The following is a 17,310-nucleotide window of genomic DNA, read 5'->3' as shown; positions in this document are numbered from 1 at the left end:
GGAAAAGCGCAGCAGGTCAGGCAGCATCCAAAGAGCAGGCGAATCGATGGTTCGGGCTTATGCCTGATCTGCTGCGCTTTTCCAGCAACGCATTTTTCAGCTCCGATCTCCAGCATTTGCAGTCCTCACTTGCTCCCAATCCACTGATGTGTCAAACATTGAAGCCCAGGAATTGACTGTACTCTTAGAGAATAGCATTTGGGTAAACTGACATTGGTGGTATAATAAGAAATCATTACATTGATCAGTTTTTAAAAGAAAACATGTCAGCAGGAAGCAAATCAAATCAAACGTTTAAGTTTTCTTCGTCTTTGTGTTTAACAATCTGTTCTGAAGAATGAATTCTGGATTCAGGCTTTGCCTTGGAGCTTGGATTTGGGAGTTGGCATAAAATAGAACTATTCTTTTTAGAGTTATCTGTCTGTATGGTTAGAAACTTTTCCAGATTTGACAATGAGATCAAGACCAAGGTTTAGAGGGAAAATAGAAACTTTATAGGTAAATGTAGTTGATGGGTAAAATACTACTTTATTTGAAATCTTAAGTTCCTGACATTGTTAAATTGTCCTTTCCCAAACTCACAGAAACCAGCAAGCAACTGAACTATGCATTCCTGGAATTCTCATTTATATTTATCTCCAGTACATTCAAAGTTATTTGCCCCTCAATTCTACTATTGAATCATTTAAATTAATGTGGTGAGGATGTGATTCTTGCTAATAAATGGAGTGGTTGAGGTGAATAACATGGTTGATACATTTAAAGAGAGGTTGGAGAAGTACAGTCAGGAGAAAGGAATGAAAAATATTTTGGTCAGATGCAGCACAGTGGGAAGGAGAGGAGCAGGAGAGCTAGTATAGCTTTAGTAGCTGTGTTTGTTTGTGCAAAGACCTCTTCTGTACTGTATGATTCATAAACCATAGCATGGAGCAGTTGGGCTGAAATACTCAACCCAAACATTAATAGTGGTGGTGGATGAGGAGGGGGGGAATGGGGTTGAATACAGTAGAAAACAGTGATTTGGATAATTACTGTGCTGTCTTGAAAGGATTTTAAAGAATTTTTTAAAAACTGTATGAAAAATATATAAAATGCATCAAAGAACAAAATCTATTTGGCTTATTTCAAGTGTGACTGAAAGTAAAAAGAAAAGTCTTATTCCTCCCTGACTGAAGGCCATCAGACAGCAATGGGGTGCAAAAACTCTGCATTTAATAATTAAGCATGGAAACAGATTATACATTTTGGATGCCCACTGTCCATGTTTTGCCAAACAAATGCAGTGCAAATTTTTCTGATGAATTCAATCACGAGTTGACATAACTTCTTGCTGAGTAATCTGCATGAGTTGTTTCCATGCCAGAGCTGCAATATAACCAATTACTTCTATTCCCTGTGTCAAGTACTGCCGCATATAAATAAAGAACAAGGGTAGGCTACTCTACTCTTCATGCTTACTCCTGCCATTCAATAAGATCATGGCTGTACTGATTTTATTTTTTTTTTAAAAACCTCCATTCTATATTCAGCATATCCCCAATAATTTTTCAATCCCTTGGTAAGCAAGAATCTAAATGCTTTTAAGGCAGAGGTAGCTAAAGATTCTGCATCCCCTGCCTCTTTGAAGTAGGGCATTCCAAAGGCATTCAACCCATCAATTTTATTTCTTTCTCATCCCCGGTCTTAAATTAGAGTTTGATTCTCCCACAAGTGGAAACATTTTTTCGACTCCACTCAGTCTAGCTCCTGAGGATCTTGCATCCCTCTGAGTCTTTAAAGCTCTAGAGGATGTCAACTAAGCCGATCTAACCTTTCCTCATAAGGCAATCAGCTCATTCCAGGTGTTCGTCTAGTCTGAACTGATCTGTTTCTGAAAAGCAGTGACCATTACAGTACTCGGTACTCCGGATACAAATATGAAGCATGAGCTGTCTACACTTGCATTCAGTTCCTCCCTCTCAATAACTCAGAAGATTCTATTAGCTTTCTGCTGACTTGCTGCACCTGCATACTAACTTCCTGTGATTCATTCAAGAGAACATCCAATCTCTGCTTCTCTCTTGATCTTTGATCTCTCACCACTTTCTTTTATTGTCAAAATGGATAATTTCACATCCTCCCACAATAAGGGGAGGCGATGGCCTAGTGGTATTGTCGCTGGACTGTTAATTCAGAGACTCAGGTGGCGTTCTGGGGACCCGGGTTCAAATTCAGCCATGGCAGATGGTGGAATTTGAATTCAATAAATATCTGGAATAAAGAATCTAATGGCCACAAATCCAATGTCGATTGTTAGAAAAACCTATCTGGTTCGCTTTAAAGAAAGAAACATTCATCCTTACCTGGTCTGGCCTACAGGTGACTGCAGACCCACAGCAATGTGGATGACTCTTAACTGCCCTCTAGGCAATTGGGGATGAGCAATAAGTGTTGGCCTAGCCAGAGTTGTTGTCATCCCGTGAATGAATGGGAAAAAAAACTCCACTTGTCAAATATTTGCCCATTAAGTTAACCCAATCTGTATCCCTTTGTAGGGACCCTTATGTTCTCTTCTCAACTCCCTTTCCTACCTATCTTTGTATCATCACCAAATTCACCTTCCATACTATTTTGTCTCATTTTCTGAATTTATTCATATAAATTGTATGTACATTTAAAATATTTTGGAATATTTTAACCAAACAATGCCCATTTTTGTGCACCTCATCTCCAATTTAAATTTAATAATTGACACACTGCTCACCACAAGAACATTCATATGTTTTATGCCCATACAGTAGCTTCTGGACCTATATATCCTTTTAAACTAGGGAATCCACATTCATTTGCAAGATTTTGTTATCTCAATCAAAGTCCAGTTCTCCTGGCTCCCTAGCAGCTGAGTATTCTTTTCCTGGTAAGTTAAATAATTATGTTTCCTTTGCAGACACCATCTTTCTCCTTATCACTTTTTTAACTACAATGTGAGGGACTGGTAGACATAATGACCAGGGAATTTTTGTTGATGTTGGTTAAAGGGCACATATTGGGTAAGGATAAGCTCCTATACTGCTCTCCTAATTATACGATAGAATCTTTAGTGATCACCAGAAAATGCACATGGAGTTTATTTTGCATCTTGTCTGGGAGTACTGCCCTGTATGCCATAGAATTTGATACTGACCTGCAATGATTTGAGATGTGAGAGAGACCTCAAGAAGCAAATGGAGCTGAGAAAGGCAGCTAGCATCAGTGAAGAAGAAGAAATTCATGCAGCGAAAGTCTATCCTCATGGTGTGAGAACAGGGGAACCAATAAATTGGTCAAATTTTGAAATTGTTAAGACTTAGGCAAAGACTGACCAACAGGCATAACAGGGAGAAAGGGAGGACTGCAGATGCTGGAGATCAGAGCTTAAAAATGTGCTGCTGGAAAAGCACAGCAGGTCCAGCAGCATCAAAGGAACAGGAGAATTAACGTTTCGGGCATAAGAAGGGCTTATGCCCAAAACGTCGATTCTCCTGTTCCTTTGCTGCCTGACCTGCTGCGCTTTTCCAGCAACACATTTTTAAGCAACAGGCATAACAACTTACTAACTATGGGATTTCTGGGTAAAAACTTCAATGTAATTTTGAAGTCTCGGATTTTCTTAGCAAGAGGAAACATTTGTCTTTGTGAAGTTGATTCATTCATGTGTTGAGCTTTGATCTGTTTGTGCTGGAGGTGCATGTTGAATTTATTTAATTGTCTAGCACTCCTAGCCTCCATCCTTATGGAATAAATCAATCCTGCAAAAAAAGCTGTTTTTTTAAGGTACTTTCAAAAGGAACGAATAAGTCTGTGTAGCTCCTGATGGATGTGATTTAGTTTGGTTCCAACTGCAGTGCATTTCCTTTCAATAAATATGGAAAACCAAAATGTAACAAGCTGAACTCCAGCAGTACATTAAGTCTTGGATGTCATGTGAAGTCTGTCTCACCACTTCTAGCATGGCTCCTTTTTTATACTGTATGAAAGGCATTAGGTTATTTCTTTCTATTGGGGTTTGTTGCTATTGAGTACTTAGCTGGGGATAGGTAGATCAACTATAGAGTTTAACATTTCTGAAGCACATCTAACAGAAGTTCTAATAGATAACTACTTGTAATTCTTTAATATTTTAATTCTTGGCTGGTTCTTATTTATGCCTCTGAAAATTTGTCTTCAAATCCCTCTGAGGTTTTGCCCCTCCCTATAACCCTCTGCAATCTCTGCATTCTTCCACTTTTGGCCTCTTAAGTATCACCCACCTTCTTCATTTAAAAAAAAATTGTTCCACTATCAATGGCAATGCACATGCTCTGGAACTCCCATATTTAAAACTCTGCTTCTGTCTCTTATTTCCGATGCTGTTTTAAAATCTACCTCTTTGGCCAAGCTTTTGGCATTTGATGACCTATCTCCCAATGTGGCTCTGTATCAAATTTGCTTGGTGACACTAGTGTGAAATACTTCATTAGAGTCCTCATAAATACAAGCTATCAATTTTAATCCCTTTCTGTCCTAGGTGCCTCGGAGTCTGAATAATTGCAGAGTGTGGGGTGCATCTGTATATGTATAGAGACCGTAATGTTTGAATATAAGTTGATGCAAATATGCTGTAGGTCAGCATACTACTTAGAGCCAAGAAAATGTTCCAGCTCTTTTTCACAATGGGATTGTTTACACCCACTGAAGAAGGTGGTCAATGCTTTGGTTTGGCATTGCTGACAGTGTGGCACTCCCTTAGTCCTGCGCTAGGAGACTTGGTCTGAACTTTGCCTCCAAGTGTCCGTAGTCAGACTTGTCTGTAGACAACACTCTGATTCCAAAATGAGAGCACTACAATTACAAAATTGATCAATTCCGAAATACTTGGATTGAGTTATTGAGAAACTATTCAAATTGAAGAGAATTATTCAATGCCTCTGGTTCACAAATCTGAGTTGTCTGATTGCTGGGTACATTGCTTTGTGGGAATTTAATGTCCTTCATTATAAAATCATAAATCCCTAAAATATGGAAGCAGGCCATTCAACCCATCGAGTCTACATCGACCCGACGACAAAGAGCATCCCACCCAGACACCATCAACCCCATCCCTGTACTTTTGCATTTCCCATGGCTAATCTACCTAGCCTACACATCCCAGGACACTATGGATAACTTAGCATGGCTAATCCACCCAACCTGCACATGTTTGGTCTGTGGAAGGAAACCCATGCAGATATGGGGAAGAACATGCAAACTCCACATGGATATGAGCTGCAATTGAACCTGGGTCCCCAGTACTGTGAGGCAGCAGTGCTAACCACTGTGCTGCCCTTAACTTTATCCTTGCAGCTGATAAAGGTGTATTTTAATTCTAATAGTTTCCAGGTTTGAAACTGGCTCTTCAATGAGTGTGTAGTCACCCTCCTGGGTGTGGCTAGGGCCACAGCCAGGAGAGGTCCTGCAGGAATGGGTATTTGCACTTAAGTCAGATCAGGAGCTCCCCTCGTCCCTTTCTATTGCTGCAGCCATCAAAAAGAGGGATTTTAAGTTCTTTGTGAAACAATTTAGAGATAAGTGTTTCAAATCAAATGCCACTTTTGTGGGTAATATCATGTAGCAAAATTTTTGATTTTGGAGAAATATTTTGGGCATGATCCTGTGAGATGGTCTCCAATCTCATCTCAATAATACATCTTTTGCTGTCTCCCTTTGCCTTGAATTGCTGATCCAGTCCATGTGGTGTTGGTGTACTCAGTGTTGTTAGGGATGGAGTTCCAGGACTTTGACCCAGTGACAAGTAAAGGAACAATGATATAATACCAAGTTGTAATGGTGCACAGTTTAGAGGTGAGGTTGTGGTGTTGTCATGTGTCTACTACCCTTGTTCTCTTGGTGGTAGAGTCCACTGGTTTGAAAATTCCGGAGATCAAAAGGGGATGAGTTATGTTTGACGTATAGCTATTATTTAAATGGCTATCTGAGCCTACCCAGAGCTTTTAGAAGGTTGGGCAGAGAGGTATAATTGGGAGACCCAACAGGTTAAACACTTATTATAAAGCTTTCAGGTGTGGTCGGGTGTGACCTTTTTTGTGGTCAGGAGCTTATTTTGCACTCGTTAGCATATCACAAAAACATTAGGATGGCTTACCACAGTTCATGATGCAATTGTGTTGGGCAGAAATGGGGTGCAAATGCGATCACAAACTCAATTCTGATAAGGAAGAATTATTCCTCCAAGTTCTAAGTACAAACTATTACTTCGGTCAGTTGCTTCTGCATAACCAAGCTGTTTAATTGTATAAATGTTTAGTGTTGAAGTAAGGGGTGAAGCCTTTCTATGTTGAACAGCTCTTAAAGTCTGGCTTTTAGTTAAGTGAAGCCTGATCAGGTCAACAAACCTACCCAAACGAGGCAGTGAAAGTGGCTAACTTTACCCAGATAAATAAAGTCATGATAAACTCAAATCCTTGTCCCATGCAAACCTTTGTGGGTGAAGACCTAATTGTGATGCAAAGTCAGTGAAGTGATGGTGTATGAGCTGAGTACTATAGCTCCTCTGCTGTTTTATCTTGTATGATGTGAGAGACAGTGCCATCACTGTGCCAGTAAATATTACTTTGGTAACTACAATGATGTGGCAAGTATTGGCTGTGCATGAAGTATCTGGAGATGCCTGGCATCTAACTCTTGGAGACTGTGCTCTGCAATGGCAATAGTGCAACAATAACACTCATTGCTATCTATCATGAAGCATGGTGTAGACATTAGCACTTGCCTTGTCATTCTTCATCTTGCAGCATTGGAGCCAGGTTCTCTTGAGGTGCCCACGGACACTGACCTCCAGCCACCAGGCTTCCTCCATCAGTCGGGATCGTGAGTGATTAAAGATAATGATCTAGTAACCAACTGCTTGCCAGAGATTGATTAATTCTGTGGATTGGTTTGTACAACACCATTCTACATTTATGAAATGGTGAATGTCACTATAGTTTCAGTTGCCCATAGATGATTCTCTAATGAGAGAGAGGGAGAGATGACTGGTGGTGAGCTTTACCTAACGATCACTATATCTCTGAAGTTGAGAAATAAACATCTCTTAAATGTGATGCCTGGATGTTTGTGGCCCAATCCTGGTGGACTCTAGAACAGCCTGACTGTATGTCTGGTGCTTTTCCCACCCATTGATATGTAAATGAGCTATGAGGAATAGAATTGTGCAGGAAAGCTGATCTACACATTTGCCATTGGGTGTGCTACCATTTCTGGTCTCTGAGAAAGCTGATTAGCAGCAATTTTGTGTACATCAGGCACAAACAGCAATGTGATAATGACCAGATAGTCTGAATTATTGATTTAGAGATAAATATTGGCCAGGACATTGGGGAGAACACTTTACTCATTATTACTGCCGTAGACTTTTCTTCAAGAAACATTCAAATGGGTAGATGGGACCTTGTTTTGTCACTTTTTTTGCCTGGGAATATTATCTTCTGTGGTACTGTGTTGGAAGGTGCCAGTATTTACAGCTTTGTGTCCAAGTCTCTTGAGTGGGATTTCAAGCTGCTGTCACCTGACTCTGAAGTGCGACAACCTCTTTAATCATGCAAAAAGAGTTCAGCTTGATCTGTAGCAGCTGTTCAGTTGAATGGGTTACGTTGTTTGAACTTGAGGTATAAAGGTTGGTGAATGACAATGAAGTAAGGATCAGCCATGATTTAAGTTGAATGGCTTGGCAGGCCAGATGGGTTGAATGGCCTCCTCTGGTTCCTATGAATGCAGATACACTGTTCTAGTGCCTGCTATCAGCCACCTGAAGAGCTGTTGAGTTTTTGATTTTTCTTTTATCCTACTGACAAAAGATGAATAATTTGGAACTGGTAGGAAAGGAATATGGGCCTCAAATATAACTGAGCCTGTTCTGTTTGATTACTGACTCTTGTAGTTATGGATTGTGTGCGCGTTACTGCTGCAACCGCTTTTTTCCGATGATTCCATGTGACATTTCCCTGTCCTCTTCCCTGCTGTGGTTGTTGGCTGCTTGCTTGTTTTCCACTCAATATTACGTGTGCTTTCTTCTTTTTATTCTCCCATTCCCAAGTGTCTTGAACCCCTAACATTGAATCACTCCATCCATTTCTCAGTCTTTTCTGACAGTATTTCCTCTTGACAAATCCCTACACTGCTTTTGTTTCATGAATCCCACTGTGATATCGACTTCTGACCCATAGTATTAACATCGACTGTTTATCCCCCTCTCTCTCATGCTCAGTCTTCCAAAAAAAAACATACGCTGCCGAATGTGGGTCTGATTTGCAAAAGAGAAAGTTGCGTGACATACGGCCAATCGAGTGTACTGAAAGTATGAATAGCTCCATGCCAAACAGCCATTAAATATTCCTTGAGGTTGGTTTTGTAACTGTAGAAAGTGAGACATTTCTATAACGGTAGGGGTCTGTTAACAGCTCAAAGATGAAACTATATTTTTCCCTTTCTTATTGGACCTTGAACTATAATTCAAACTAAAACCAGGGATAGTATTTCCCTTAAAAACATCCATTTGGCACACATCCTCCCTGTAGTGTGTGCTGCAAGAAGAATATTCAGGATGAGGGAAGGGGTGGGGGCACTGGAATCATTATTTTATTCCTTTATAAGGCCATGGTTTCACAGCAAGTTTTATTTTTATATCCGTTTCCAATTGAGGAGGAGCAAGCATTTTCTATTTCTCTACTCTTGCCTACGTGTGACTCCTCGACTGCGGCATTCAGCTTTATTTTCCAGCGTTGACAATGTGTCCTTGCAGCTGTACTTTTAACCCTTCAAACACTAGTCTTTGCCCTTTCAGTTTAGATATCATGGTGACAAGTTCATGGTTATGTTTAAGAACTGCATTCCAAATTTTGACAACTTTGAACCCTATGCGTTGCTGATACTTCAAAATATTTTTTTGTGAAGAAACACTAAATTATCCAGTAGTTTGAATTAAGAGAAATAAATAACATGTCAGAGTTGAAATATTTTTTTCAACAAAAATTACTGAATTAATTGTCTTGGATTGCCTTTCTTAAATAAGTTGTCCCGCATTTAAAATGGTTCTGAATTTTAAAATACAAAGCTGTAAATTTGAACATTTCTTTGACCTTTGTCTCTTTAAGCTGGCGAAGTTGCACTTTATTATTCTGTATTGAAGTAGCCCAAAATTTTGGTTCTGTACTATGCTGCTAAGCTCTGGTTCAATGTTGCTAAGGTCCATAATTGTCTTTTGTCTTAAGAATAAGCAGTGAGACACTACTCCTCACGTGCCTGAAAGTTTACCTTTGTCATTATGACTGATCTCGACAATTGTTCCAATGAAGGAAATGCTTGCCTTAACTTTTGATTCAGAAATTTTACTGGCTACTGTAACTTAAAGCACAAATTTATTAGGCATCCCATTCTCAAAGGCTGGTTAAACCTTAAAACTGGGTCAAACACTGAAATCCATTTTAATATTCAGCCCGTGAAAGTTTCCTTTCACATTTTCTTCAGCTGAGGACAGCAGTAACTGCATCCCTTTCTCTGATTTTTCACTGATCTCTTTCCATCTGATTTTTCTTATTTATTGTATTCAATCACAAGCTAAGAGCCTTGCTGACTGGGCCAACATTTTGTAAGCCATCCTAATGTTTTTGTGAGATGGTGATGAGGCAAGTTCCTAAACTGCTGTAGCCTTACCCCATATTGCTTGAACAACGGAGTTCTAAAATTTGACTTCATGACAGTGAAGGAGTAGGGATATAGTTCTGAGTCAGATTTGTGTATGACTTACAGATGGTAGGTTTCCATGCGTCTGCTGCCCTTGTCTTTCTAAATGGTGGTGGAAGGTGCTGTTGAAGGGTGCTTGGTGAGTTACTGCATAACATCTCTTTAACAGTACACCCTCTAGCCATTGTGCCTTTTTGAAGAAAGGAGTGAATGATGAAAGCAGTAAGGGTGCCCATCAAGTGCACTGCTTTGTCCTGGATGGTGTTGAATTTCTTGATAGTGTTGGAACTGCATTCATCCAGACAAATTGAGTGTATTTATGAAGTGTACCTCCCCAATGCCTGTCCATCATCTACCTGACACCAGTCAGAAGGTGAGTTATTCACTGCAGAATTCTTTACCTCTGACCTGCTCTTGTTTATATGGCTATTCCAGTCCATTTCTGGTTGGTAGTGTCACCTGGGATGCTTTTAGTGTGGGATTCAGCCATGGCAATACCAATGCCAGCTAATTGACAACTGTTAGATTCTCCCTTTCTGGAGATGGTCATTGTTAGTACTTACGTGGCAAATAATATATGCTCCTTCCATCAACCCAAGCTCCTAGAGGAGCTATAGATTTCAAGAGTTTTCTTTTTGACCAGATGTAGGGATATGGAACAAAGTCAGGTCAATGGAGTGAAATTAGAGGAGTGAAGGTTTAGATTGATTGATTGGTGGAACAGGCTTAAGGAGTTGGATGTCCTCCTATTCTTGACACCCCTTTGTTTCAATTTCAAAGCAGATTTGACATTTGGATAATTTTCAAGTTTGAGTGAATAACTAAGGATAAAATTTTATTCTGCATTTGATGTCATACTAGTCTTCTGCTACTGATGTTGCAAATCTACTAAGATCCTGCTGAATAACCGAAACCTTTTTTTGGTTTCGCTTGAAGACACTGTCCTTGATCAGTCTCTGACAATGTTGTACTTGCCTTGTGCATGGTGATGGAGTAGTGAGGGTCTGATCCTCACTTTGCAATACTAACTTTATAATTGTTCTTCTAATATAGAGTCATAGGGATGTACAGCAGGGAAACAGACCCTTCAGTGATTGAACTAAATGTAACATCTCAATTTGCAGATGGCACAAAGGAGGGTGGGAGAGTGAGCTGTGGGGAGGGTGCAGAGATGCTTCGATGTGATTTGGGCAAACTGGGAGATGCAGGTAATGTAGAAAATGTGAGGTTATCCACTGGTAGCAAAAACAGGAAAGAAGGTTGTTAACTGCCTATTAATCGAGCAATTGTGCAGCAAGACCTAGGTGTTGTCATGTGCCAGTCACTGAAGGTAAGCATGCAGGAATAGTGGGCAGTCAAGAAGACCAATGGTATGTTGGCCTGCATAGCAAGTGGATTTGAATACAGGAGCAAAGGCTTCTTACTACAACTATACAGGGATTTGGTGAAACCACATTTGTCATATTGTATGTTGTTTTAGCCTCCTTATCTGAGGAAGGATGTCCTGGCTATAGAGGGATCATAAGTTTACTGGGAAGGCATTACTGACATATGTTAGGATAATATTTACTGGCATTCAGGAGAATGAAGAGGAACATCAAACTAATGACATTCTAACAGGACTAGACAGGGTAGTTGCAGGAAGAATTTTCTGGATGATGGGAGTGCAGGGCTAGAGGTCACTGTCTAAGGATAAGAGAGAGACCACTTTGGATTACTATTTTCCAGTTTTCTATGTTTCCAATAAACCATAGACTGCCAAAGTTAATAGAATTGCATGGAGTATAGTTGTAGTTTTTATGGGAAGGGTTTTGTTTGTTTCAACTAGATAACCAATTCAATCTATAATGCAACATTAAAAAAGCCTCTCTCTTTCCATGTCTTCCAATAAATGTCATTTTGTTTTCCAAGTTTCAATGTTTCCAGTATTTTATTTTAAATTTTATGGTGTGAAGAGAATTGTTTAAAAGCTGTAATTTGGGCTGCTTGTGTCCAGATTGAAATAGCTTGCACTTACATGATGACAGATTTTCACTTGTGAAGTCAATAGCTTTTGCTTTACCCAGAATATGGTGAGGATGTGGATTGCACTGCACATGGAGTGATTGGTGCAGAAGGTTGATGTGCTCCAAGGAAACTTGATGCACACACCATGGAGGGGGAAATACAGGATGAGGATAGGCAGAAACTAATGTGGAGCTTAGTGGTTAGATTGAGGTGGTCTGTTTCTAATGTGCAGTAATTATATCTGCGTATACTCCCATCTAGAAGTTTTGCTCAATGTAGTCATCTGTGTCAACATGGGTTATCTTGGGGTACCAATTCCTTCTGATATATGTAAAACAGATTAGACATAGTGCTTGGTGACTCAATTTAGGCTTTCATTGTGTGTCAAAGGATTCATCAACCTTCAGGCAAGGTGGCAAATCTCAATTCTTTCTGAAATAACTTGGCATAATACTAAAAGCCAATAAGCAGTTCACTTCAAATTAGCTTCCATGTGGACAAGCTGTTGTCAGCTTTTCACATGTTTTGGGGGTACACCACCTAAGGTCTGAAGTGAGGAGCAGCTGCATAAATAATGGCCTGGTGGAATTTGACCCTGTGAATTTCTCAGATGTCCAGTCAAGTTGTATTGTTACTAATCTTTATGGAAGAGTGCCACATGGACACGGCAGGTATGCCAATCAAGCAGTCTGCCTTGTCCTGGATGGTATCAAACTGTGTCAGAGCTGGAACCGTAAGTGGGAAGTATTCCATCACACTCCTGACTTGTGCATTTGTAGATGGTGGACAGATTTTGGGGCGATGTGTTACTCACTGCAAAATTTCAAGTCTTTAACTTGCCCTGTATGTAAGTGGCTGATACAGTCAAGTTTCTGATCTCTGGTAAGCCTCAGGATGTTGATAATTGAGAGGAGAGCTTCATAATAGTATTGACATGGAATATCAAACATTGGAAGTGGACATTGGCTAGTGCTTGTTTGGTCCGAATGTTATTTGCTACCACTCCGCCTAGAAGCTGACTGCTTCAGGATCGATGGAGCTGTGAATTGTGTTGAATTTATAAAGTCCCTTTGCAAAGGAACATTACTGCAGTCAGTACTGGTGGTAGTTTGAGATAATTTAATGGAAGAATGTTAACTGTATTTTGATACTAGCTAATGTAAAGTTTTACTTCCGTACTCCTAAAATATCTGCTGTCATGTTTCTGTCTTCAGTTTAGTTTGTTTCTTTATAAAGGATTTGCTAACGTCAACGAACTTCATTCAATCAAATGTTGAGTAATGTTGGAATAGTTTTGAGGATGAGATGATGACTTGTTTAATCATTCATGACTAGTAATGTAGTAAATCATTGTGTGGGTAGAATTCTTCCAATTTACCTTATCCTTTTTGTTTGACAAGTTTTGATAAATCAGCATTGCAAAGGAACTGAACATTTATCTTTTTAATCTATGAACAAATGCTTTGCTTTGCAACATTAAAGTATTGCAGATGCTAGAAATCTGAAATAAAAGAAGACTGGAAATACTGAGTGGATCTGGTGGCATCGTTTGAGAGAAACAAAGAAAAATGTTTAAAATCAGTGACCTATCATCAAACCATGATTCCTTGGTTTACTTTGGAATGTAGGAAATAGGCGTTGGAGTCAGTGATTAGTCCTCGGGCCTGCTCAATCATTCAACTAGATCATGACTGGTCTCTGACCTCAACACCATTTTCCCATTCGAGCCCCTTCATACACAAATCAACTGATATGTCTTGAATGTACATCAATGGTTGAATCTCCATTGCCTTCTGGGGTAAAGAATTCCAAAAATTTGCCACCACCTTTAGTGGAGAAATTCATCCTCATTTCTGTCCCATATGGATGCACCCCCTGTGTTGAGATACTGACCTTGAGTGGTAGCACAGGAGTACATTCAAGAATGTGCTGTCATTCTGAGGCTCCAGCATTGAGATGCATGACCCCTACTGTTTAGACATGGGGCCATCTTACAGTGCTTGTAAAACTGACACCGAGACGGTCCACTTATGGGAAGTATGTAGTCAGATCTTTAAAGCAATTTGTCTGTCTGATGTCTGTTTAAAGTTCACTTTAATGTACTGTCTGTCTTGCAAGAGAGTTTTTATATATTAAGTGTAATATATTAATAATTAATCATTTGTGACAGATAGCTGCTTTGTTACAGTCCTAGGGTAGTGTTTACTCTGGCTTTTTTGAAAAAACACTCCTTGGCTAATGCATTCCAGTTTGTACGTAAAGGGCAATGATTTCACAAAGCTCATCATTTGAGCTGATGAATATTGAATTCCTCTTTGTGGAAAAGAACCCTCTTCTGACAAATGTTTTCCAACAGAAGCAAATACATCAGTTGGAACTGGGAGCTGCTGGCCAGTCTAATAAGACCAAGCACTCGGGCATTAAACAAAAGCCCTCTCTGCACTTCTGGGTATTAAATGCCCCTAGCTGAAGTGGATTGATACTGCCTGTAGGGATAGGAATGTGGAAACAAAGGTACAAAGAGTTAGTCAGAGAGTATCTTATGATATAGGTACACTACAGATTTAATACAAGTTATAGTATTTAGTGCTAAAGTTACTGTACAAACATTATTGTTAATCAGATGTGGTCCATACATTGTAAGATGGTGCTTACTGGATTGATTACCCCTGTAACATGTACCCCAAGCAAGCTGAAGTAGAGGACTGCAGGTTGACTTTTGGGGAAATGGGTTAATATCTGTAAGTACGATGATGGAGTCATTGGGACAGGAAGGCAAGAAACTGGTTTTGGTTAACAAGTTGCAATATCCAATGCATCCTGTGATTGGTACCCAATTCATCATCATTCCAGAGAAGATACCCCAATGGTTATGCTTCTAGGTGAGGATGGGTGAATGATCTTCTCTTCCTTGAATCCCTCCCTGTCACAACTAGGTTAATGTTTCAAAAGTATCCCTTTTCCTTGGGGTTGGGGATGGGGGTTCAGAACAAGAGGGCATAGGTTTAACATGAGAGGGGAAATATTTAAAAAGGACCCAAGGAGTAACTTTATCATGCAGAATGTGGTGTGTGTGTGGAATGAGCTGCCAGAGAAAGTGGAGGTGGGAACAAATACAACATTGAAAAAACATCTGGGTGGATTCATAAATAGGAAGGGCTCAGAGGAATATGGGGCAAATGATGGCAAATGGGACTCTAAGATTGGGATGTCTTGTCGACATGGATGAGTTGAACCAAAAAGTCTGTTTCTGAACTTTGACTTTTCCCAATCGAAGTATTTAAAAATGAGTCATTTTAGCAGGCTTTCTTGGAGAAAGAGTGAGTTTCAGTCTCTAAACATAAAACAGATAACAAAACATGACATGCATGCATGTATTAGAAATGTGAGTTGAGTAAAAAGCACACCACTCCAGCATCTGGGTTTTGTGAAGTTGGATGGTACCAATACACTGTATGTAGCAAAGCAGTTGATTTTGCAATCCATGGCTCTCTAATTTAGCTGAAAGACTTTTGTCCTGTATACCTATTGGTGCCATTTCCTGCTTTTGGGAGAGAGTCTTCCTCCACATGCAGAGCAGGAGTATCTAACGGCTCTCCTCGAGGTGTGATCTTCACAGTACACAGTCTCTCGCTAGGCCAGTAAGTACAGACCAAGGTTGTACTTGGTTTTCTGTATATTCTTGGAAGTGTAAAATACAAATAATGCTGCATTCTGTAATTGTGACATGATCCAGAGGAGATGGCTTTCTGCTGAGGTGGGTAGTCAGCCCCTCATTATCTCTGTAGCCACAGGAGATTAAAGTTCAGTGTGCTTTGAATTGCCTTTCTCCCTTTTGAAAGGTTACTGCATGGACTTTACTTGGCACCTTTTTTAATGCATAACATTCTATGGCATTTGCAGAGCTTGGCCAGACAGTGAATTTCCATGTGCAGTTAGCCTTGGCTGGATGTCCTACTTTTAGACAAAACATGTTGAAATTAAAAGTTCAGTAAATAATTCTTGCTAAGACATCTATAGTCTTCACCTGGGAATAGAACTGTTTCTCTGCAGCAGAAGGTATTGTGGTTTAAGATAGAAGCCTTTTCTAACTGGTTGTCAGGATTTAGGCAAGGCCAGCATTTGTTCCCATCCCTAATTGCCCTTGAAGATGGTGAGCTGCTGCCTTGAAGCATTTCAGTCCATATACTGTAAATACATTGCAGTGCTGTTAGGGAGAGACTTTCAGACCCAGTGATAGTGAAGTCAGGATGGTCCAAGTTGGCGGTGGTGTCATGCATCTTGCTGTCATTGTCTTTAGAGCTTTAGTGGTATATGATGTTGAAGGAGCATGTTGGCTGGACAGAGCGTGACTTTATTCCTTTTTGGGGTAAAGAGACCATGAAGCTCCAATTTCATCCATATTCTAGATTGCTTTAATCTATTTGATTTGTCTGGAGGCCTTCAAGAAAGGGTAATCCTAACCATTTTCTACTCTTGTCTTTTGCCTACAGAGAGGAAGCAAAAGAAACAAAAAGGCAAGAGTGCTAACAAGAGGAAGGGCAAGAGGATCAGGCATAAGGATCGCAAACAGTACGTTGTCCTTCAAGCTACAGAGAAAACTGACCAGTAAAAGATCAAACCCCTTTATTTACACAAAGTACGTCAAGCCCCTCCACCCTCCTACACACCACACATTTGACAGTTCTGCTGCTTCTGACAATATCAGTGGCGAGTAATGAGAGAAAGAGAATCCACAAGCTTTGTTTTATTTATACTTTTTTTTGTTGTTGTTGCCTCCTTTTGACCTGAATGGAATGAGTTTGGTGTGTCAATGACTTTTACAAAGGCCCGTGGGAATAGGTTGGCCCAGCAAGCTGCCATTAAAATGATAACACAGATTAAAACAACAGCAGCATGCAGAAAAAGACAGGAAAAACCCCACCAATCCCTGCTTGAACAGTTGCAGAAACACGTGGAGAATGGGACTTGGTCCAACTATTTATATGAAAGAAGACTTTCTAATACAGGAAGAGGACTGTTCATTTAATGCATTTTTGTTTTCTTTTATTGTACATTCCAAAAAGACCAACCCTATGATGTGTGATTACAAGCGGAGCTACAATGTATATAATCCTCAGCACAGGTTCTATTGACAGTTGCTGAAATAAAATGCTTCAAAGGCTGTATCTGTATATCTACAAGCAATGAATATCTCATTGTTTGACTGGCATGTACACAAAGCTGAATCTACCTATAATAAACTTATTTACTGAACATGTAAAAATTTAACGTGTCAACAGTCTACTTTATTGTAGTTGATACCAGATACCTCCTTCGATCTCTTAGCTTGTGAAAATTTATATTTTGAAGAATTATAATGCCACACATCAAAATTATAGTTTGAATCCTACCTTAAAAGCTAATGAATCTTTAATAACCAAACCTGTTGTATATTTTGTGTCTCCAAACTATGCAATGATGGTATTTGTTTCAATGTGTGTACTAACAGGTTTTATACACTATGGTCTAAAATTTCTACTCCATGCCTCAGCTATACTTTTCTTCAGATTGAAGCTTATCAAGCAA

The 17,310-nt window shown here is 39.7% G+C and overlaps 1 protein-coding gene across 2 annotated transcripts in view; it reads left to right on the top strand.

Moving 5' to 3' along the window:
• rspo2 (R-spondin 2) overlaps positions 1-16,989 on the top strand; it is a 121,361-nt gene extending 104,372 nt beyond the window's left edge. For both annotated transcript variants that reach the window (XM_060824228.1, XM_060824227.1), the window contains one exon: positions 16,236-16,989. In XM_060824228.1, the coding sequence (XP_060680211.1) occupies positions 16,236-16,272 (37 nt within the window). In that variant the 3' untranslated portion in view covers positions 16,273-16,989. The remainder of the gene's footprint in view (positions 1-16,235) is intronic.
• The last annotated feature ends 321 nt before the right edge of the window (positions 16,990-17,310 follow it).

Source organism: Hemiscyllium ocellatum, chromosome 4 (genome assembly GCF_020745735.1).
Source record: "Hemiscyllium ocellatum isolate sHemOce1 chromosome 4, sHemOce1.pat.X.cur, whole genome shotgun sequence".
Classification (NCBI taxonomy): domain Eukaryota; kingdom Metazoa; phylum Chordata; class Chondrichthyes; order Orectolobiformes; family Hemiscylliidae; genus Hemiscyllium; species Hemiscyllium ocellatum.
This window is presented reverse-complemented; position numbering and strand designations above follow the sequence as displayed.